The 23,453-nt window shown below is 46.3% G+C and overlaps 1 protein-coding gene across 1 annotated transcript; it reads right to left on the bottom strand.

Annotated features, from left to right (window-relative positions):
- Window positions 1-2,751: 2,751 nt before the first annotated feature.
- On the bottom strand, window positions 2,752-22,862 carry LOC125508849 (sodium/proton antiporter 1). The gene is made up of 10 exons (XM_048673643.1): window positions 22,553-22,862; window positions 9,675-9,848; window positions 9,393-9,521; window positions 8,581-8,757; window positions 7,480-7,586; window positions 6,169-6,289; window positions 5,183-5,244; window positions 4,794-5,096; window positions 3,747-4,041; window positions 2,752-3,230 (listed from the first exon to the last, which is right to left on the bottom strand). The coding sequence occupies exons 1-10, from the start codon at window positions 22,784-22,786 to the stop codon at window positions 3,111-3,113; spliced, it is 1,722 nt and encodes a 573-aa protein (XP_048529600.1). The 5' UTR covers window positions 22,787-22,862; the 3' UTR covers window positions 2,752-3,110.
- Between the last annotated feature and the right edge of the window lie 591 nt (window positions 22,863-23,453).

Genomic DNA, 23,453 nt, shown 5'->3' with positions numbered 1-23,453 from the left:
GGAGGGGTCTCCCATCTAGTTTGCGTCGATGTGTGAGCTACTTTTTTCGACGCGAAGAATTCCATCCAATCCCTGACATGGCGTCTCACAGCAAACTGAAACGCATCAACCTCCATTCCTTTCCTTCCATGATTTCCCCCATTCCGTTCAGACCACCACTGCCAGAGGCAAGCAAGTGTCAGTAATTTCTTTTCTTCCGGCAGATCAAAAAATGTCTGGAGAACTTGTTTTGGATTGGTGAATTGGACTAGCTCGGATCAGACATCATCAAGTAGCAGGGCTCTCCAGCGTTGTTTTGCTAGTTTGCATTTGAAGAATAAATGGCCTCCATCCTCAAAGTATTTCCCGCAGACTGCGCATCTAGTGTCCAGATCAACACCACTCCTATTTTATATTCATATAAGTTGGGTGGCTGTTGTGTGCAAACCTCCACAGAAAATGGTGCACTTTTGGCGGGCATCTAATCTTCCATAAAGAAGAGAACAACGATGAAAACTAGTCCTTCTTATCTGAACTTTGGCCAGCCTGCTTGCTCGCCTCCCTTTTAAGCACTACAACGTGAATCTTATATGCAGATTTGACTGAAAACAAACCCTTATTATCGAAGTTAATGCTAATGCTAATGCTATCTGCAGTGCAGTTTCAGTTAATTGAATGGTCGTGCTAATGTTAATTGAATGAACAACAACTATATCCTCGAAACGGACGCGAAGTGGATTTCAGGCAGAATTAATGCAGGTGCTCTCCTGTAGCGCGGGTTGATTATGAAAAACTGTAAGGTGTTTTTTGTAAAAGTGCGGGCGATGACCGAACCAGCCACCTGGCTGCCACTTGTCACGCTATGATAGGTCGGGGACTAAATCATTACATCGAGTGCAAGTTGGGGTATGATGAAAGTGCATTTTACAAGTTTAGGACTAAAACATCACATTCCATGCAAGTTAGGGTACCTGGGATGCTTTTACGTATTGAACCATCCGGCAGGAGCCGACGAGAAATACTTACCTGCTACGCACCGCCCTGCTACTTCTGCAGCCGCTGCCTATTGCTTTGGGGTGGCTGAGGTCTGAGGACCCTCTACTACCTACGTATATATAATCCGCACCGACCCTCTGATCTTCTGCCCCAAAAGAAGCGGAATACTCCAGTCCAATGACCTCCGTCTCTCTCTATCTCCTGAAAACCTCAATGCTTTGGTCTATATATATTGCCGGCTGTATGGAAAGGGCCCTAATAGGGCTCACTGGAGCTCGTCGTCAACAAGCTAATAGCAGCTTGCTAATCCCTCCGATCCATATTACTTGTGGTAAAGGGAGTAGTAGTATTAGACGAGACGGTTTCTGGCTGCAATGGACCGAGTCTGAGACAGTGTAGCAGCAGTCCAGCTGAGAAGTACGTACTAGATTACCAAAGCCTGCCTTTGGTAAAAATGTGTGCAGATAGATGATCCGTGTCGCTCGGGACGGGGGTCTGCGGTGAGAGGGACAAGTGAGTCACGAGTTACCGAGAGAAAAGGGCACACGTACAACGCACATACTACCCCACACAGCGTAGGGCCACAGGAATCTTTGTCTCTTTGGCTCTACCCGGAGCACGTAGGACGGGCGCACATGCATGCATGCGTGGCCATGTACGTATATGCGCTAGCTCTTAGCTCTGTCCTCCTTGTCCTTGATAAAAGAACGAAATTTGTTGTTACCGTTTGGTGCTTCCACTTCCACGCGTTTCTAATCATCAAACTATAAGATACTGCTACTCCTACATTATAGAGATCACATCTCCCTCGCAACAGTCGCAAGTGGTAGAGTAAAACAAAACAAAAATCACATCTCGCAAGGGCAAAGATGCAACGAAGAGCGGCCACCGCGGGGCAGTGTAAAGCTGCATATGCTCTGCTCCAGCATCACATGCGAGAGCCGAGCGGTATCTGGCGGTGTCTTCGTCCTGCCTGCCTCTGCATGCATTCCTGTTGCGCATGTGAGTTGACACTGCTGCCTATGTTGCAGGCACTTGGATTTCCTTCCTTGGCCTGTCGCCTGGCCTGTATACATGTACATCCATACATACATAGGAGTACGTACGTTGTTGATATATGGCAGCACAGAGGATAGGACTACTATATGCGATGCTATAGGATGGTCGGTCCCAAGAAGAGTACATCTCTGCTTGTGTTTTGGTCATATTTTTTCGAAAAGGGATTCTTTATTACTTAAAAGATTTAAGCATTACACCCGGTCTGCAGATACATCAGATCCTAATTTTTCCTCCTGGCAGTATTATGTAGGAGTATTATGCTCCTCACACCCCACACACAAACGCACGCAAGATTGAAGTACTCCCCTCCAATCCATATTAATTGTTGCCTCCAATCCATGATAATTGTCGTTGCTTTAGTACAGCTTTATAGATGGAGTACCTGATTTACAACATTTGACTTGACTCAAAGGGAAGAACAGAACTATATAAACCACCTCTTCATCAATCATGAAAGGGGTTTACAAATGTTCGTTTCAAGTGGAAATATACACCACGGATACATACGACCAGGGATTCAACCGGGATCACCAATTCAGAAAACTGAAGACCATTGGGCAAGTGCTGACAGTGCCACACAGCCGCACCGGGTGTTAAGTTTTCAGGATCATCCCTATTGTATCTCCAGACAATTCTTTTACAGAATTTTTATTTTTCAAACAAATACACATCACTTCACTTCATTCTTTCCAATAACATCACCACAAAAGCCGATCATTACAACATGCAGACAGCTCAAAACTCATCATAGGAATTCAGAGTACATGTTTTTGTCCCCTGTTGACAGGGACATAGATCACTACCAGCTTAATTTACATAACCATTCTGCTCTAGCCTACCACATTTGACTCGCATCAACACCGCACCAAGCCTTTCAGTACCACTACACAAAATCTCAAAGGGGCCAAGGAGCTCAATCAGGGCGTGGTTTCACGACTCGCTTATTTCAACCCGTATGTATTATGAGCCAAGTGACCAGGTTGTAAAAACCGTTTCTCTGCTGCCAGTGTGCTCGCGTGTTCTTCTCGGTCTACTGTAACATCTTCTTACAGTACAGGACCACCGTGGCCAGCCTTTTACGAACCCGTGATAAACGGGATCTCCGCCAGTGAAGTGGGAAGAGATAGATGGATGTTCTGACCAGCTAGGTAAGTGATGATGCCAGCTACATAACCTGCAAGGGCGAAACCACTCACCTGCAAGCGCAAACAAGTATCGTGCGTGTCAACAACCAATTTTAGCTCAAGGATGCATAGACAATTGCAATGTGGACACACATCCAGGACAATGGAAAAGGGCAGTCATTGTTTGCTCAAGTATGTTGTGAACAAGCAGACTGAACTTTGGTTTATTACCTATAGATCTCTAAGGAACTGAAACAAGCACATTTTCACTCAATTCAACGAACAACAACACACTTCAAGAACCGGAAACGTTTTTTTCTTCTTAAAATGCAATACCAGAGCTAAACCTCCAAGCTAAGCTGCAGTCAGAAATAGGAGTTCTGCTCTCAACTCTACCAAAAACTACTCAAAGAAAAGTATCAGAGATATGGGCTGTATTCAGAAGTTTGCCAGCGTATATCAGAAAGTGTACTTAATACACCTGCTAACATGATATAATGAGGTTTCATTTGTAACAGATTGTGCTGTTAATTGCTATTATGCTGTTCCATATCTCCTTATTAAGAGCGGGATGAGAAAGAAGTTTACCTTGCGAAGGTACCAAAAGAAATCCACCTTTTCCATTCCCATAAAAGCCACTCCTGCTGCAGAGCCGATGATAAGCATCGAACCACCCGTACCAGCACAGAACGCAACAAGCTGCCAGAAATCTGAATCTTGAGGAAATGAAGTCAGGTCATACATCCCCATGGTTGCAGCAACAAGTGGAACATTGTCTATAATTGCTGATGCTACACCAATGATACTTGCAATGAGGTCAGCGTTTGGAATATTGGCATCAAGATAGTTCGCCAACTGCCTCAAAATCCCTGCTGCTTCCAAGCTAGTGCAAAGGAAGAACAAATCCAACTATCAGAAAATTGATTACTCAAAAAAACTATCAGAAAATTACGACCATCTAAGTTGGAATGGAATAGACAGTAATAAGTAGAGCACACACCATAACAGGGTAACTAAATTTCCAAGCATAGAAACAATTTGAGTTAAAGTTGTTAGATGTTATAAATTACTTATGTACTTCCCAGTTGCATAAGGGCTTTCCTAGTGTGACAAGGATGGGTATGTGGATGTGGAACAACTCCATTTCAGGAAGGATCAAGTGCTGGAGGCTCCACTCAACGAGCCATCTGAGGAGCACTTCAAGCTTGGGCGCGGGAGGCGCTTTCTCTCTTAGGGCTTGTGGTTCTTTTGACCCTCGGGAGATATTCACACTGCTAAGTCATATGACAACTTTTGAACCAATATGTTTTGCTAGTTCTGCTAATCAGTCTTCTAGTGAAAATTTACATTCCACATCTTTAGGTATATCAAATCTTAAATTGCGATTATGTATTTTCTTACGTTCTCTTTTTACGTCTGAAATAAGACAAAAATTACATAGCGTAAAATTACGGTGCATTGATGTAAAAATAGAGGGGGTGAAGAATAACTAAAATGCCTCTTAATACTTTTAAGTTGCCACTGGCATCACCTGATATTAATTAAATTGCATTAAGATTCCACAAATTTTCTAAAGGTGAGCTCCAAAAGGCAAAGCCCCAAATAATTGTACAGAGTGGAAGGGGGTGGGGTTACCTGCCAACCGACAACAGAATACCTAAGAAGAATAGAATTCCTTGTGTATCAATCCGTGAAAGCGCTTGTGGAACTTTCAATCTCTGCCTTCCAGATTCTCCATAATGTATCGCATCTGTCAGAATCCAGAGAATGCCAAGACCAAGGAGCATCCCCATGAAAGGTGGCAATCCAGTGAGAGATTTAAACACTGGAACAAACACTAGGGCTCCAAGTCCAACAGCAAATACAAGTTGTCCTCGAGGAGCCATTTGCTCTGATGACAGCAAACTTGAAGATTCCTGAGACGATCCATTTGCTTCACTGCATGCAATATACAAGAAATTATTTCGTAAGGCACATGAATTTTGTTTAATATCATGTATTAGAAGTAGTCCTTTGTTAATAACCTGGTGAGGGACATCAGGGCCAGTGGGACCATCAATGAAACTACGGAAGGGACAAACAAGCCCTGCCAAATCATAAGCCAAGCAGTTCATTTTCCACAGTCGAAATATGTAGCCCTTTGTTCAAGCATGCAAAAAAGAAGGTAAACACACAAAAATTCACAAAATGATGGATTGCTCGCAATCTAGATTATGGAGTTAATTTTGTAAAATGGCTTCCATTTTTGTGATGGGCAAATCACAATACTTGATATAACATTTAGATTATTTTTTCTTCGAGAAAACGCCAAAGCCTTGCATTTTGATTCAGGGCCATCTTCATTTCAATTTATATTGATTAAAGCAATTCACCTAATTTTGCACTATAAATTATCCCTAAAAGCAACTGTGCTATCGACTAAAATTTTAGAACACTGTAGGGTCACCCTCATTGAGGACATGATAAAATAAAAAATTATAGAAATATAGCCTTTTCTAGAGAGAGAGAGAGGGGGGGGAGCATGTTTCTCCTTATCTTCTACTCTCTCCGTTACAAATTATAAGATGTTCTAACTTTTGTCTGAACCGGATGTACATATACGCGTTTTAGTGTGTTTGTTCACTCATTTCAGTCCATATGTAGTCCATATTGAAATATCCAAAACATCTTATAATTCGGAACAGAGGTAGTTGTAATATCTTTTAAGAAACATATTTAGATGTTCTCCTTCAACGCAGTTTTAGTTAATCAACTTTGAGAAGATTCCCCAGTAAAGACATACATAATGTAGGATATCTGAAAAGGTCACATTAAGTTCTAAAGTTTTGATCAAGACCATTCAGTAATAATATAGGGTAGAAAATTATAGCATGAAATAAAAACTTAATGAACAGTTTAGAGAGCTCTAACATTAAGGAAAGATCTGCATAATGAATATTTTGGAGAACTCTAAAATGAAGGATCTTCATAAGCAAACCACAAAATACAAGAATAAATGTGGAAATCTGACCTGCATTATTTTTAAAGTCGTAATCTGACCGTGAATCCACAACATAGTGGTTGTCACATCACCAATTGGTGTCCATGCACCCCCAGCATTAGCCGCAATTACAACAACAGCACCTAGCAACCTGTCCCAATAAGGCAATGTTTACTATACACAATATGCACCATTTATTGATAAACTGAAGAACAAAAAGTTCATATACCATCCTGCGGAGGTAAGTGAGGTCCAATTTACGATGTGCGTCCATCTCTAACACGATACTAGTTTTGAAAAATACTCACAAAGTTGGCCTCAAATCAACACAGGAATTATTCCCCAAGCAAACTGGGAAGGTAGCAAATGGATTCACATGCCAAGCTTCCAGAGATAAAAATTGGAAGTCGTAGTTTGTACAACTAATAAATTTCCTTTTCCTTTGCAGTAATGTGTTTTGTACAACTAATAAATTTCCTTTCCCTTTGTCTTTTAATTTATAATAAAAGAAAATATTATTCTAGTTCAACCTTAAAATTTCAAATTGTTGCACATCACTTCGAACAACCTGTATAAATTTCTTGGGAGCTTCTCATGTTGATTTGATGCCAAAACACTTTTTTGTGGCAGAAGGGTGGTTGGCACTACGAACTTTTCCTATTAGCCCCTCGGTGCTATGTACAGTAAGGCACAAAGATCGGTATAAAACAAACTATTGAGACGCATCAGCAAAATATCTCCAAGTTGCAATTATTATATAATCCCACCACTTGGGTTCAAGGTCTCACAGACACGAATTTAGGTTACAATTTATACCGTCGGAGCTTCCCCCTCAGTTTCTTGAAAAGAAAGGATACAAGAAAGTTTTTGATAAATCAAATTTCATTGGACCAACCTCCCAACTACAATCAGAGTATCAGACCACACGTCTCGCGACTTAAAATCATCTCGAGAATAAGAGAGCATTTCTACAAATATCTTGAGTGTCACAGCTTAAGTGAATGTTTGCAGGTAAATTAGCCTATGAGATATGCCAGTCATTGGTCAAACTATGGGCCTATGGAAGTAAAGCAAACTTGTAGCACGAAAAGTTATAGTTGCTTAACTAGAGTGAAGCAAAGCATGGCACTGGACCTACGGGTTATAATGAAAGGTGGTAAAAATACGACAGGAGGACAACTTTAAATCAGTTTTTTACTACTGTGTACAGAGAATACAAAAAAATGAAAATAATGAGAATACAAGGATTTGATCATTCACAGTAAATATGGTAACATACGAGCAAAGCAATTGCCAGATTATGTACAAACGTAATTGCTGAGATAATAATAGAGGTCATACTTTCTGTACTCTGATGGAGGTACTAGTTTCCGGAGCAAGGACACCATCACAATAGTCGAAGTCAAGTTGTCCAAGACAGAACTCAAAAAGAAGGTTACAAAGCCAATCTGAAATAAGAAACAATGTATACATGAAAAATACAAAGTGTGATATTTATGGCTCTCAAATAAAAGGTTATTAATTTAACGTTACATGGTTGAGCAACAACACCAAAGACAGGCCAAAAAAGAGATGAAGCCGAAACCGGATTATTTCTTTTCTTCACAGAAGTAGTAAGGAAGGAGTCTAAGTCTACTATATTTATTTATATTTATGATACAAGAAGCTACGTAATGTCTAGGGAGAAAAGAAGAATGAACATCAAACCATCTAGGAGTCAGAACGATTTCTTCTTCCAGAAAATCATAATTTCTTCGCCTTAGGTGTGGTTGTTGTATTGTGGTATGTTGAACCTACTTTATGCTGCTGTGCAAAAGTAGCTACTTAAAAGTCCAGATTCTCTTTGCCAAACCAGATTATAACCTAACTCCAAAAATACAACATTTATTTGGTTTCACCAACTTGAAATCATGGTTGAAATTGTAAAAGCTTTCTACCTTGATAAACATGAATGCAGTCATTCTGTGTGGTCTAGAAAAAAGGCCAAGAGAAGGGGCACTTCTTTACAGAAAACACTAAGCCTACAGTTAGGAAATAAGCAACTTGTATTTCCTGGGGGCCAAGGGCCAGTGTGTAAATATAGCATTACTACCAAAGGTTTCCTCAGGATTTAATTACCATGGGTTGGAGAATTGTTCAGTTCAAGGTGAACGTCAGATACCATTGAAGTGGAATAACATGACTGCAAAGGGTGTTTTTTCTCTATCAAGGTAAGTCATAAATATAATTTGATCATACAAGTTCTAAAAATCTATCCGGTATGGACAAAAAGGCTGTATTATGAACTCAAAAAATGCGCCTCAATGGTTTATCACTGGCAACTCATTTATGTTTGTTGGTTTGTGCCTTTGTGGTAGTAGCACAACGAGAACTACAAAGTAAAAGACCTATCCAACATAATATGAAGTTCAATGAGAAAATATAAAGGTAAGAAAGACTCACCACCCAGAGAAGTGTTTTAGGATTTCTAGTAGATATATTGTCAGTCACCAGCTTAAAACCTTGATGTGAATCAACAATCTCCACAATGGTCATTGCACCAAGCAAGAAAAACACTATTTCACTAACTTCAGCAGTACTCCGACTCAACTCTTGAACAGCTACATCGGTCGAGGGAGCCTTAATCATATGAAGAACAGAAAAGGAATGATAAAGATCAACTAATGAATATCATCTAATTGATGCTTAAATATATTCATAACATGAAGATTACATCATTGTAATAAAAATGAAAAGCATCCTTGTATTAAAACTATGGTGCTTCCAAACTAGAGTCACTAGCAACGACAAGGCATCTTATCATATGTGTGGCAAAGTCCAACTTTGCATCTCAGGATGCAAACAAACAGGCTTATATTCCAAAACATGTATCTTAAACAAGTTAATACATTCCCTCAAAAAAAAACAAGTTGATACATATGAAAAACTAAACATTGCTTGTAAGTCATAAGTAACAACTAAACATGAAGAATATCGTAAATATCCTTGGCATTGATTACAGTTTTAAAGAACATGAAGAAGTATGAGGTTAGTTTTGAAAAAAAAACATCTATTAGCAAGATAAACCAAAAATGAAAACTTGTTGACATTGAATAAGTTGCACTCTGTTCAAATTTTGTAAGGACGTATGCATATGTCAACATCACGATGGCCCAACTGAGTTGAATCTTAAATTTCAAGAGAGACAACTGATAACTTGAAATCTCAAAAGAGTTGTTGAAGTTCCAAAGGTGAATTCGCAGCTTTTAGCTTACCCCGATACTTCTGATAACCCATAGACAAACAGCCATCAGTAATCCAACTCCACTTTTGTTAAATGCCAGTGATTCCTCAAAAATGATACCTGCGTACCCAAGAGCAAATACTAGCACCATTGCAATGTCCTGCAAAAGGAATTTAACCAAGTTCCCAAGAATTATCACCCAGACATCCACAACTACTGACATAAGGAGACATGTAATATGCATGCTAGGATAAAGACATGAAATGGTTAAACTGGCAATTGTAATTTGGTCAAAAACTAGGAGTGTATGAACCTGGTTAGCAGCGACCCAGGAATGGTTTATTGCAGCTGCCCCAGCCAAAGCCGTTGCAAGGATAGTTAAAGCTTTAACAAGATCATTCTTTGGCTTGTAGTTAGCTTCAAAATACTGTGAGCTAACTTCATCAACGGAGCATAAAGGGTCACAATTTCCACTACTCTCCGACAGCTGAAATTTTGGTGAAACAGAAAGGTCTTAGAAACTGCATAGAATATAGTAGGCAGTAGAAACAACAAACCACCAATGCACACGTAGAGGTAAAATCACTATATCAGTACTCAAGAACTCTTATGGCATACAACAAACCAACAATGTCACAGGAGTTCTTGAGCATCATATGGATTTGCAAATCTTCCTTTTCTGAGGGAGGAGCATTAAATGAATTTGCAAATCTTCTGTTACTATATCAGTGTTCTCTCAATAAAATAAAATTAAAATTAACTCTCTATGCTCCATGCATGTGATATCTGATAGTTGCATTAAAAGAACAATACAGATCAAAAATAGGGAAATATGCTAGAAATTCTCACAAAAATCAGAAACATCTTGCCCATAGACCGATAATCTATAGCTGTTTGATTTAAGTAAAGGAAAATTACCCACCTTTGACATTACATATCCCCACCGGAGGCTATTTTACAAGCTTCTTCCTACTCTATGGATTTGTTTTTCTAATTTGTTACCAATTTATTCATATCTAAAATGGTAATGGTCAAAGGTGCATCTTTTGAGACCATGGATGTTGCATGTCTAAAACATTATGTATTTCAGAATCGGGGAAGTAAATGGGAGGATGTTGTTTTATTGTCTTACCTCTCAATAAGGGTAAACTTTCTTTTTATTAACTTCATTAGCACCCGAACATCTTTATAAAAAGTAAGCACCCAAACATATATCCATATGAGGTTACGTGTTTTTAGCCATGAATATTATATACAAGCACATCAAATAGACATGGAAAAGTGGAAAATGATTTGGACGTCAATGCCCTCGCATTTGTGAGGGCCACTGTGCTAGTTGTTTAATGAAAACATATGAAACCTTCATAGCACAGATAAATTCAGGTAAAAAATAAACATCCTTTTGCTATCCATGAACATGTTCTCTACAACTTGCATTGACAATCGAGAATAATAGGCAAATCAAATTGTAGCATACATGTATTATATAATCGGAGCTCTTGTGCGGATTTTTCAGATGAGTATTACTTTCAGTAACAACACTAAAGAAATCATTCCCAAACTATTTCTATAGTCTCTGAAAGGTGTCATACAAATGTGAGTTTCTATATGTGGAACATTAGGGATGATCTTATAGAATTCCATCAGTTTAACTTAAAGGTAACTAATCAAAGAAACTTAAGCATTTTAGAACAAAGTGTTACTATTTTAGTTAAGTTCGATCTAATGGCTATAATTCTAGTGGACTAGTGGTGATGTGGGTCTATAAATATTCTGGGGTCAATTTCGGAATAAAGGAAGATCTGCAAAACCATATGATACTCCTTCTCCCTCAGAGAAGTATAATACTCCAAACTTGCTAGTAGTTGCGGCAGAACAAGAGTAAAATGACTACTGTCAAGCTACCATTTCATAAAATTGAAGATGACAGGAAATGGGGACCAAAGTGAAAGAAAAAAAAAACTTCTACATATGTCTTTATTTTTTCCAAACTACATATGTGTCAGCGACGCACGGGTGCAGGATACTGAAGATCACCACCAAGCGGCAACAGAGCCCGATACTGTTCACCATCCGACAAGCGAGGAAGTAACGGCAGAGAACCAGGCCTCGAGCGGCCCTGCGGCGCGGCCCACTCGAGTCAAGATGAAGCCCAGGTGGAACGGTGGCCCTGAATGGGTTCGGTAGTTAAATAGCACTGTATAACGTTCGAATGGGTTGGCTTTGGACTAGACGGCGGCTGCGGCCGATTGTAATGAACTTGTAGCTGTGAGGGAGGTTGGGAGGAAATACACGCTACCGAAATTCTCCATTCCACCATGAACCCTAGCTGCTAGTCGTAGATCGATCCCGACCCTTACACTTGGTATCAGATTCGGCGGTCCTGGCGCTTCCTCAACACCATCACGAGACGCGGTGGCGAGATCAGCGGCGGGCGGCGACGATGGAGAAGTTGTCGGAGGACGGGCGCGGCGTCTACGAGCTCCTTCGGGCGGATCTCGCGGTCGACCTCGACAAGCGCTTCCGCGACCAAGGTGCGGATCTCCTCAAGGCCATGGAGAAGCTGATCTCGACGAATACCTCGACCCTCGACGGCTTGCTCTCTTCGCGTGTGGGCGGGGTCCGCGACGAGCTGTTGATGGAGATGGAGCAGATCCGCGGCGACCAGTTGAAAGGGAGTTCTCCTCCGCAGGAAGATCCATCTCCATCGCGTGGTGCTGGGAATGGTCGCGGTGGTGGCCCGACTGATTCCCTCGGCTTCGACAACGATCATCGGGGGAAGGTGCATAATACTTATGTCCCTCCTCCGGTCAGAGGTGCGCGAGAGTCGAATTTCCCGTTCCGTCCTTCACTGGGCCGTGAGTCGAATTCCTTTGATACTGCTGATTCGTTTGCCTTTGGTGCTCGTCTGGAACTACCACGATTCGATGGAGCCAATCCGCGTTTGTGGCAAACTCGATGTGAAGATCAATTCAGGCTGTGGGGTACACCGACTCATCGATGGATTTCTCTGGCCACATCTCAGTTTGAGGGTGCTGCTGCTCGTTGGTTGGAATCGATGCAACGTCGTCAACCGCAAGCGACTTGGTCTGAATTTTGTCAGAGTTTGCAGAACCGATTTGGGAGAAATCAACATCAGACGCTCTTGCGTCAGTTATTCAGGATATCTCAGACTTCGTCTGTAGCTGATTATGTGGAGCGTTTTGCTGACTTATATGATCAGTTGTCTGCGTATGAGGAGGCGCCCAATTCGCTGCATTACACTACACGATTCCTCGATGGACTCAAGCCTGGTGTTCGTGTTGCTGTCGCTTTGCAGAAACCACGGGACCTGGACGCAGCGTATGATCTAGCGTTGTTGCATGAGGAGTTGGGGGAAGGGATTACTCCTCTTAATCATGTTTCGTCTGCTCGATCGGGGCCTATGCCGTTGCCACTGCCACCTTCTAAAAGTCGCAGCTCTGACGACAAACGTAGCATGGAAGTTCAGAAACCGGTTCAGACTGAAGATCGATGGTCTACATTGAGGAATTTTCGCAAGTCTAAAGGTCTCTGTTTCGTTTGCGGGGAGAAATGGTCTAAGGATCATGTCTGCAAGTCATCAGTTCAGTTGCACATTGTGCAGGAGCTTATAGACCATATTCAGTCAGAAGAGGCAAGGTCATCTGTTGGCAGTGATCATGATCAGGATAGAATGTCTGTTTGTAGTATGCACTTGTCTGCTGCTGCTGTTGGAAAACAATCTAATGCACCAACACTGCAACTTCTGGTTGAGATACAGGGTATGGAACTAATTTTCCTAGTGGATTCAGGCAGTACCCACTCTTTTATTGATAGTAACTTGCAGCATCGATTGCTTAATGTTCAGTCACAACCTCCTGTGTCAGTAGCTGTGGCTGGTGGAGGCACATTGCAGTGTGATTCTGTTCTCAAAGCTTGTTCTTGGAGCTGTGGTCAAGCAGAATTTGCTACTACTTTCAGGTTGTTGCCCTTGGCTAGTTATGATGGGATTATTGGGTTGGATTGGCTTGCTCAGCACAGTCCTATGCAAGTGGATTGGGTGCAGAAGTGGATGTCCTTTTCCTACCAGGGTACAGTGGTCACTTTGCAAGGATTATTACCTGAGGATGTTGCTGTTACAGTGTTTTCTATTTCATTAATCAGACCTGTAGAAGAGAAAGTAAAACATCCAGAATTGCAAGTGTTGTTGGATAAACATGCTGTAGTATTTGAAACTCCTACCACATTGCCACCCAGAAGACTCAAAGATCATACTATTCCATTGATTCCTGGAGCAAGACCAGTGTCGGTGAGGCCTTATAGGATTGCTCCTCATTTAAAGGATGAATTGGAAAAGCAGATCAAAGAACTGTTGGCCTCAGGAATGATCAGGCATAGCAATAGTGAGTTTTCTTCTCCTGTATTGCTGGTTAAAAAAAAAGAGGAGGGCACTTGGCGAATGGTGATTGATTACAGACACCTTAATGCTATTACATTAAAAAGCAAGTACCCAGTCCCTGTTATAGATGAACTTTTGGATGAGCTGGCAGGTGCTTGTTGGTTTTCCAAGCTGGATTTGGAAGCTGGGTATTACCAAATTAGACTAGCACCAGGAGAAGAGTATAAAACAGCATTTCAGACTCATAATGGACATTATGAATTTAATGTGATGGGCATGGGGTTGTCAGGAGCACCAGGGACATTTCAAAGGGACAATGAATTATGATCTTTCCCCTGTTTTGAGGAAGTGTGCTTTAGTGTTCTTTGATGATATTTTGGTCTTCAGTAAGACCTTAAGGGAGCATTGGGAACATTTGGATGAAGTATTATCTATTCTGCATAGAGAACAGTGGAAGGTAAAAATGTCTAAATGTGATTTCGCTCAACCTAAGATAGCCTATCTAGGACATGTTATCTCAGCAGAGGGAGTTTCTACTGATCCTGATAAGATAGTGGCTGTTCAACAATGGCCTACTCCCCAAAATGTGAAGGAGGTGAGAGGATTTCTTGGGTTAAGTGGCTACTACAGGAAGTTTATTAAGCATTATGGAATAATTGCAAGGCCACTGACTGGTCTACTTAAGAAGACTGTTCCTTTTGTGTGGACCAGTATTACAGATGAAGCTTTTGTGACATTAAAACAAGCACTAGTCTCTGCTCCTGTCCTAGCTTTACCAGATTTTATTAAACCCTTCATGATTGAGACTGATGCCTGTGAATATGGTATTGGTGCGGTGCTCATGCAACAAGGGCACCCACTAGCATTTGTCAGCAAAACATTGGGGCCCAAGAATAGAGCTCTCTCAGTCTATGAAAAAGAATATCTAGTTATCTTGTTAGCAGTGGATGTTGGATAAGTCTGTGTACTAGGGTCTTTGTGGGGCTGCAGCACATGGTCCTTGTGGCAGTTAGGATAGAGTTCCTGACCATCAAGGACTGGCAGTTAGGATAGCATCTTAGACCAGCATCTTAGACTGGCATCTTAGTAGCATCTCAGCATATGCTTGGCTGGCTAGCAGCCTATAAGTATGTATCCCCAACCCCTCAGGTTGGCATGGCATTGTGTGAGAAATAAACCAACAAAAATTGTCCCAACTCTCCTAGTGTCATTCACAACTATCAATGCTCAGGTTCAAAGGTCTAACAAGTGGTATCAGAGCCTCGTTATCTTGTACCCTGAGCATTTCCTGTGAGCAGCCCAAGTCGGTAGCAGCAGCTGCTCCGTCTGCCTCTGGTTACTTTCCTCCCTCCGGACTGTCGAGCAACAGTTCGTCTTCAACAGCCTCCTCTTCACGCAACAGCCCCCCTGCAGCGAGCCATGTCTGCAGGTCGCTCTCAGCACACGGCTACCTCGAGCATGCGGCGCCGGCAGGAGGCCGAGCGCGCCGTGGCAGAGGAGCGTGAGCGAGCAGCTGTAGCAGCAGCTGCTGCGGCAGCAAGGGTGTCGAGGCTGGCTGCAGCGGAGCTGGCAGCAGCCAAAGCGGAGGTAGAAGCAGCCAGGGCGGAGTTAGAAGCAGCAGCAGCAGCGGACGCAGCACGTGAGGCTACGGCGGATGCCAAAGCACTCCGCGGCGGCTCCGGCGGCTCCAACAGCTCCGCACCTGCGGACGACGGCGCTGACGCAGACCGCGCCAAAGTGGCGCAAGAGCGGACGGCGCAGTGGGCAGCCGAGCACGCCCGCGCTCCAGGTGGAGGTGCGCACCGCGACGGCGGCTGCAACGACCAGGACCGCGGCCTCTACGAGGTCCGGACTGTGGTCAGGGATGTTGGTCCCAGTGCTGGGTGGCCTACCCTCACTAAAACCAACTACGTCGAGTGGGCCGGGATCATGAAGGTCAGGCTCCAGGTGCGGCGCATGTGGGAGGCAGTCCAGGACAGCAACGTTGACCACCAAGAGGACCGACGGGCGCTGGACGCCCTCATCGCCGCAGTCCCGCCCGAGATGCAGTTCTCGCTTTCCAGCAAGCGGACTGCCAAGGAAGCTTGGGACGCCATCGCCGCGGCACGCATCGGCAGCGACCGTGCTCGCAAGTCCACTCTACAGGCACTACGTAAGGAGTGGGAGAGCCTGGCTTTCAAGCCAGGTGAGGACGTTGATGACTTTGCTCTCCGTCTCAACACTCTGCTGCAGAAGTTGGTGAAGTTTGGTGATGCCACCTACACCGAGGAGAGAGCTGTCGAGAAGCTCTTTCGGTGCATCCCCGAGAAGTACAAGCAGATGGCTCGGTCGATCGAGTCCGTGCTGGACCTCTCCACGATGACAATCGAGGAGGCGATAGGTCGCCTCAAGGTCGTCGACACTGACGAGCCACAGCCTTCCTCGGGGCCCATCACCACCGGCGGGAAGTTGCTCCTAACTCGGGAGCCGTGGGATGCCAGCCTTGGTGACAGGAAGAAGGGGGAGCCTTCTTCCACGACGGGCGGCCGCAAGCGTGGCAAGCAGCGTAAGACGCGAAGAGGCCCCCCGGGCAGGGCACAAGGACGTGCCGAAGGGGACGCCCACGGAGGTGCCAAGGACGGCGCCGCTGGCAAGCCCAAGCCGGCACAAGACAACAGCTGCCACAACTGTGGCCAGTTTGGCCATTGGGCCAATGAGTGTCGGCAACCACGACAAGGCCAGGCTCACGTCGCACAGGCGAAGGAGGAGGAGACGGCTCTGTTCATGGCGCATGCAAGCATTGAGCTATCTTCAGCGACACCAGTCGCAAAAGCTCTCATCCACCTCGACGAGCCAAAGGCACACGCTCTTCTCGGCGATGCCTCCGGGAAGGACAAGACTACGGGGTGGTGCCTCGACACCGGCGCCACCCACCACATGACCGGTCGAAGGGAATTCTTCGCCGAGCTCGATTCCGATGCGCGAGGCTCCGTCAAGTTTGGGGATGCCTCCGCTGTGGAAATTAAGGGCGTCGGCTCCGTCATCTTCACCACCAAGACGGGAGAGCACCGGCTGCTCACCGGTGTCTACTACATCCCCGCGCTAAGGAACTCCATCATCAGCTTGGGACAGCTGGATGAGAACGGCTCACGCGTGCTGATTGAGCATGGGGTCCTACGCATCTGGGATCGCCAGGGTCGCCTTCTCGCCAAGGTACCCAGAGGTGGAAATCGACTCTACGTCCTTGATGTGCAGGTGGCACAACCGGTCTGTCTCGCTGTCCGTCGGGACGACGAGGCGTGGCAATGGCATGAGCGCTTTGGGCATCTTCACTTTGAGGCCCTGAAGCGTCTAAGTGCCAAGGAGATGGTACGAGGCCTGCCATGCCTCAACCATGTGGAGCAGTTCTGCGACATCTGCGTACTGACGAAGCAGAGACGACTCCCCTTTCCCCAACAAGCGAGTTTTCGGGCCAAGGAGAAGCTAGAGCTCGTGCACGGAGACTTGTGCGGCCCGGTGACGCCAGCCACACCAGGAGGTCGACGCTACTTCCTGCTGCTCGTCGACGATCTCTCTCGCTACATGTGGGTGATGATTCTCGGCAGCAAGGGAGAAGCGGCGGACGCCATCAGGCGCGCACAGGCTGGTGTAGAGGCGGAGAGCGGCCGCAAATTGCGCGTGTTGCGCACTGACAACGGCGGCGAATTCACGGCGGCTGAATTCGCGTCGTACTGCGCCGATGAGGGCATCCAGCGCCACTACTCCGCGCCGTACAGCCCGCAGCAAAACGGAGTCGTCGAGCGGCGCAACCAGACGGTTGTGGGGATGGCTCGGGCTCTCCTCAAGCAGCGAGGGATGCCGGCTATTTTCTGGGGAGAGGCGGTGCTGACGGCCGTCTACATCCTCAACCGCTTGCCTACTAAGGCACTCGACGGCAGGACACCGTATGAGGCCTGGCATGGGCGGAAGCCGGCGGTTTCCCATTTGCGGGTCTTTGGCTGTCTTGCGTTCGCTAAGGAGCTTGGCCACATCGGCAAGCTCGACGACAGGAGCACTCCGGGAGTCTTCATCGGCTATGCGGAGGGCTCAAAGGCCTACCGCATCCTCGACCCAAAGACACAGCGTGTGCGCACGGCGCGAGACATTGTGTTCAATGAAGGGCGAAGGTGGCAATGGGACAAGGCGGTGGACGACGGCACGACGCCGATGTATGACGACTTCATTGTCGAGTACGCTCACTTCAAGGAAGCCGGGGGAGCAAGCAGCTCCTCTCCGTCGGGCACGTCTACCCCGGCCCCCAAAACTACATCGACTCCGGTGCCCGCTACGCCGACGACACCACAACTGGCGACGCCGCATACTCCAGCCCCGGCAGTCACCACTCCGGGTTCATCTTCATCAGCACCAGCTCACGCAGAGCACAACCCGATGAAGTTCGCTTCCCCGCTCACTCACGACGAGGAGCGGGTCGACGCGTGGTATGGAGGCGAATAGCTGCGGTATCGCACGATGGATGATCTACTCGGCGACCAGCCGGTGCCGGGACTGATGCCACGTGACCTGGAGGCGCAGCTACAACTCGCGTGTGAGGACGGCGAACCACGGTCCTTTGCAGAGGCCGAGAGAGATGCGGCACGGCACGCCGCGATGCAGTTGGAGATGGATGCGGTCAAGCAAAACCGCACCTGGGAGCTCGCTGACCTCCCCCGTGGTCATCACGCAATCACCCTTAAGTGGGTGTTCAAGCTGAAGAGGGATGGAGCCGGCGCCATCATCAAGCACAAGGCTCGCCTGGTGGCCCGAGGCTTCTTGCAACAGGAAGGAGTCGACTTCGACGACGCCTTCGCTCCCGTGGCACGGATGGAGTCCGTGCGACTTCTCCTTGCGCTGGCTGCCCAGGAGGGCTGGCGTGTCCATCACATGGATGTCAAGTCGGCATTCCTCAACGGTGACTTGAAGGAGGAAGTCTACGTGCATCAGCCACCGGGTTTTGCGATTCCCGGCCAGGAGGGCAAGGTACTCCGCCTGCGCAAGGCCCTCTATGGCCTACGGCAGGCACCTAGGGCGTGGAACGCCAAGCTGGACTCCACGCTAAAGAAGATGGGCTTCGAGCAAAGCCCGCATGAAGCCGCTGTCTACCGACGGGGCAGTGGAGGAAATGCCCTGCTGGTGGGCGTCTATGTTGACGACTTGGTGATCACCGGCACCAAAGATGCAAAGGTAGCGGCATTCAAGGAAGACATGAAGGCCACCTTCCAGATGAGTGATCTGGGGCTCCTCTCCTTCTATCTAGGGATTGAGGTGCACCAGGATCACTCCGGGATCGCGCTTCGACAGTCCGCCTACGCCAAGCGCATCGTTGAGCTAGCTGGGCTCACCGGCTGCCATCCAGCTCTCACTCCGATGGAGGAGAGGCTGAAACTGAGCCGCGACAGCACGACGGAGGAAGTGGATGCTGCGCAGTACCGACGCCTTGTGGGGAGCCTTCGCTACCTCACCCACACACGGCCGGACCTAGCATTCTCCGTCGGCTATGTCAGTCGGTTCATGGAGCGACCGACATCGGAACACCAGCAGGCAGTGAAGAGGATCATCTGCTACATAGCAGGGACCCTCGACCACGGCCTCCACTACCCTAGGTGTCCGGGGGCAGCACACTTCGTCGGGTACAGCGATAGCGACCACGCCGGCAACATCGACACCAGCAAGAGCACGAGCGGGATCCTCCTCTTCCTCGGCAAGTGTCTCGTGAGCTGGCAATCAGTCAAGCAGCAGGTGGTGGCCCTGTCCAGCTGTGAGGCTGAGTACATAGCGGCCTCCACCGCCTGCACTCAGGCGCTTTGGCTCGCTCGACTGCTTGGTGATCTTCTCGTTCAAGACACCAGAACGGTGCAGCTCCTGGTGGACAGCAAGTCCGCCCTGGCCCTGGCAAAGAACCCCGTGTTCCATGAACGGAGCAAGCACATCCGGCTGAGGTATCACTTCATCCGCAGCTGTGTGGAAGAAGGGAGCATCGAGGCGAGCTACATCAACACCAAGGATCAGCTCGCAGACCTGCTCACCAAGCCTCTTGGGAGGGTCAAGTTCCTTGAGCTTTGCTCCAGGATCGGGATGATTCAACACTCCCACAAGACGACGTACAAGACTTAGGGGGAGAATGTTGGATAAGTCTGTGTACTAGGGTCTTTGTGGGGCTGCAGCACATGGTCCTTGTGGCAGTTAGGATAGAGTTCCTGACCATCAAGGACTGGCAGTTAGGATAGCATCTTAGACTAGCATCTTAGACTGGCATCTTAGTAGCATCTCAGCATATGCTTGGCTGGCTAGTAGCCTATAAGTATGTATCCCCAACCCCTCAGGTTGGCATGGCATTGTGTGAGAAATAAACCAACGAAAATTGTCCCAACTCTCCTAGTGTCATCCACAACTATCAATGCTCAGGTTCAAAGGTCTAACAGTGGATAAGTGGAGGCCTTATCTACAAGTGCAACATTTTACTATCAAGACAGATCAGAGAAGTCTGGCTCACCTGCAAGATCAGAGATTACATACAGTGTGGCAACAGAAGTGTCTTACTAAACTGTTGGGTTTAAACTACCAAATTCAGTACAAGCAAGGTTCAGATAATACTGCAGCTGATGCATTGTCCAGAAGACCTCCAGACCAGTCCCAACTTTTCTTAGTGTCCAGTAATCAACCTGCTTGGTTGCTTGAGATCATGGATAGTTATCAGAAGGATGAGAAAGCTATAGCTATAATGCAGCAATTAGCTATTCAACCAGCATCTAAACCCCCCTACAGTTTGGTCAATGGATTACTTAAATATAAACAGAGCATATGGGTGGGTCTTGTTCCTGCTTTGCATCAGAAAATTTTTGCTGCTTTCCATGATAGTCCTTTGGGGGGCCATTCAGGGTTTCCAGTTACATACAAAAGAATTCATGCCTTGTTTTCTTGGTTTGGTATGAAAAAGTTCATTCTGGCTCAGGTGCAGTCCTGTTTGCTCTGTCAGAAAGCTAAACCAGAGAGGGTTCCTTATCCTGGGCTGCTATCTCCATTACCAGTACCACATCAAGCTTGGCATACTATTTCTATGGATTTCATTAGTGGTCTTCCTCAATCTTCTCAGTTCAACTGCATTTTGGTGGTAATTGATAAATTTTCCAAGTATGGTCATTTCATTCCCTTGAGACATCCTTTTAATGCTCAGAAAGTTGCAGAGGTGTTCTTGGACAATGTTTATAAGTTACATGGGATGCCAAAGTACATTATCTCTGACAGAGATCCAATATTCACTAGCCAATTTTGGAAAATGTTGATTGCTAGAACTGGGACTCAGCTGAATATGAGCACAGCAAACCATCCTGAGACTGATGGTCAGACTGAAAGGGTTAACCAGCAAGTGGAGTGTTATCTCAGGTGTTTCATTAGTGCTCAACCTCATAAATGGAGTAAGTGGTTGTCCTTGTGTGAGTTTTGGTATAATTCCAATTGGCATTCTGCTTTGGGAAAGTCTCCTTTTGAGATCCTGTATGGGTATACTCCAAGATATTTTGGTGTTAATGAGTCTGATACAATTGCACCAGTGGAAATGCAAGAGTGGTTGCAATATCGCCAGGCGATTACAGAGACAGCAAGACAGCATCTGCTGCGAGCACAACATCGTATGAAAAGCCAAGCCGACAAACACAGGTCTGATAGAACGTTTGCTGTGGGAGATCAGGTGTTCCTGAAAATGCAGCCATATGCTCAATTGTTATTGTATTCCAGGGCGAACCATAAACTTGCTTTTAAGTTTTATGGGCCATTCCAAGTGTTGGAGAGGATAGGGGACAGAGCATATAAGCTGGGTCTGCCTGCAACCAGCCGCCTGCATCCTGTGTTTCATGTTTCACAGCTGAAGAAGTTCCTACCCCGCGATGCTGTTGTCAATCAGTCCTTGCCTACACCCCAAGCTGCACTTCAAATTCCGGTCCAAGTGTTGCAGCGTAAGGTGTGTCAGGTCGGTCGTCGGAATATCGTCCGAGGACTGGTTCAGTGGTCTGATTCTTCGCCAGCTGATGCTACGTGGGAAGATTTGGAGTTTCTCAAACAACAATTCCCCCGTGCTCCGGCTTGGGGACAAGCCGGCTCTCAAGGAGGGAGGATTGTCAGCGACGCACGGGTGCAGGATACTGAAGATCACCACCAAGCGGCAACAGAGCCCGATACTGTTCACCATCCGACAAGCGAGGAAGTAACGGCAGAGAACCAGGCCTCGAGCAGGCCTGCGGCGCGGCCCACTCGAGTCAAGATGAAGCCCAGGTGGAACGGTGGCCCTGAATGGGTTCGGTAGTTAAATAGCATTGTATAACGTTCGAATGGGTTGGCTTTGGACTGGACGGCGGCTGCGGCCGATTGTAATGAACTTGTAGCTGTGAGGGAGGTTGGGAGGAAATACACGCTACCGAAATTCTCCATTCCACCATGAACCCTAGCTGCTAGTCGTAGATCGATCCCGACCCTTACAATATGTCTTCATATTAGAGGCTGAGCAATCGGAGCTCAGATCAACAGTTGACCTAAAGGCAGGTTCTTCGGTTTTTTGTTGCTCTATTTATTTTGGCAGTAATCCTACATTTTTTTCACGGGGAGGCAATAATGAATAACCCTACATTGCGTAGCAATTTATATTCAAATAAAGCATATGTGAGTCGAATGCTTGACTCTTGAGGCTTGTGGCGGGCAGCTTGCACATTCTGTGAGAGAACTTGGAACCGCGCTAGCATGGAAAATAATCTGTTAAAATGTAAGTCGATACCATATCGCACTACCTCGTAGTCCACGGGCTCCTCGTCCTCGGGCGGCACGGGCGGCGGGGGCGACGAGGAGGGGGAGGAGGCGCAGAAGCGGAGCGAGCGGCGCCATCGCTGGGTGGAAGGGAGTGGGGGCGGGGTTGTGGCAAGGGGCGGCGGACGGTGGCAGCTGCGGCGGCGGAGTGAGGGAAGGGAGGGGAGGGAAGGGGAGGCTGCTCGGCTGCCGGCGAGCAAGTAGGAGGAGAGCGCCATTGCCAGTGGGGGTTTTGCGGAGTGGCCGTCGAATAGAATGGATGGATGAGAAACCAGTGCGTGTGGGTCCGGCAGTTCAGACGGAGAACGGATTGAAGGAATCTGTATACGGACAAGACAAACTGATACTGTACGTCCTTTGGCTGGTCCCGGCTCGATTTGTTGGAGTTTGTTAAGATAATGAGCCAGCTCGGCTGGTGAATTTTTAGATATCTTTTTGTTTTGTTAGGTTTGTGTTCTTCGCAGAGGCAAGACTGTGGCTTCTCTCTAAAAATGAAATAAGGTTGTCTCCGTCTACCCTCGTCCTGGTGCTGCATGCATAAGGCGTGCAAGGATGTGTCTTTGGCAATTTTGTTTTTGGTGGATTTGATTTTTGTTTATCGTTTGTATGTCTTCAGATTGGATCCTTTTGATCTGAGATTCTCTTCATCGACGGCGGTTGTTGTTTTGGTGCGCTGTTCTGTAAAGCCTTAGTATGATGACTTTTCGATTGTTTAAGATAACAAGGAGGGGCAATGACGACGGTGCGCCTTCAACTCGCGTCAATACTTATAATCTTCATTAGGTGGTCTACAGATTTGGGTATAATTTTTATTATTTTTTATGTTCCTTATGTTGAATGTATCTGCTCTTGTTTGGCGCATGTTAACCGCAGATATATACAATG

This window comes from Triticum urartu, chromosome 5, assembly GCF_003073215.2.
Source record: "Triticum urartu cultivar G1812 chromosome 5, Tu2.1, whole genome shotgun sequence".
NCBI lineage: Eukaryota > Viridiplantae > Streptophyta > Magnoliopsida > Poales > Poaceae > Triticum > Triticum urartu.
Note: the sequence above shows the minus strand (reverse complement) of the source record. Positions and strands in the feature narration are given on the sequence as shown.

Bases quoted from the DNA above. Each gene is read 5' to 3' on its own strand.
- LOC125508849 (XM_048673643.1), bottom strand. From the start codon at position 22,786: ATGGCGCTCTCCTCCTACTTGCTCGCCGGCAGCCGAGCAGCCTCCCCT. The intron at 5,097-5,182 runs GTTATTAACAAA...TATTGCATGCAG, and splicing joins GCCCTGATGTCCCTCACCAG to TGAAGCAAATGGATCGTCTC. The intron at 3,231-3,746 runs GTAAACTTCTTT...TTGCGCTTGCAG, and splicing joins TCTTTTGGTACCTTCGCAAG to GTGAGTGGTTTCGCCCTTGC.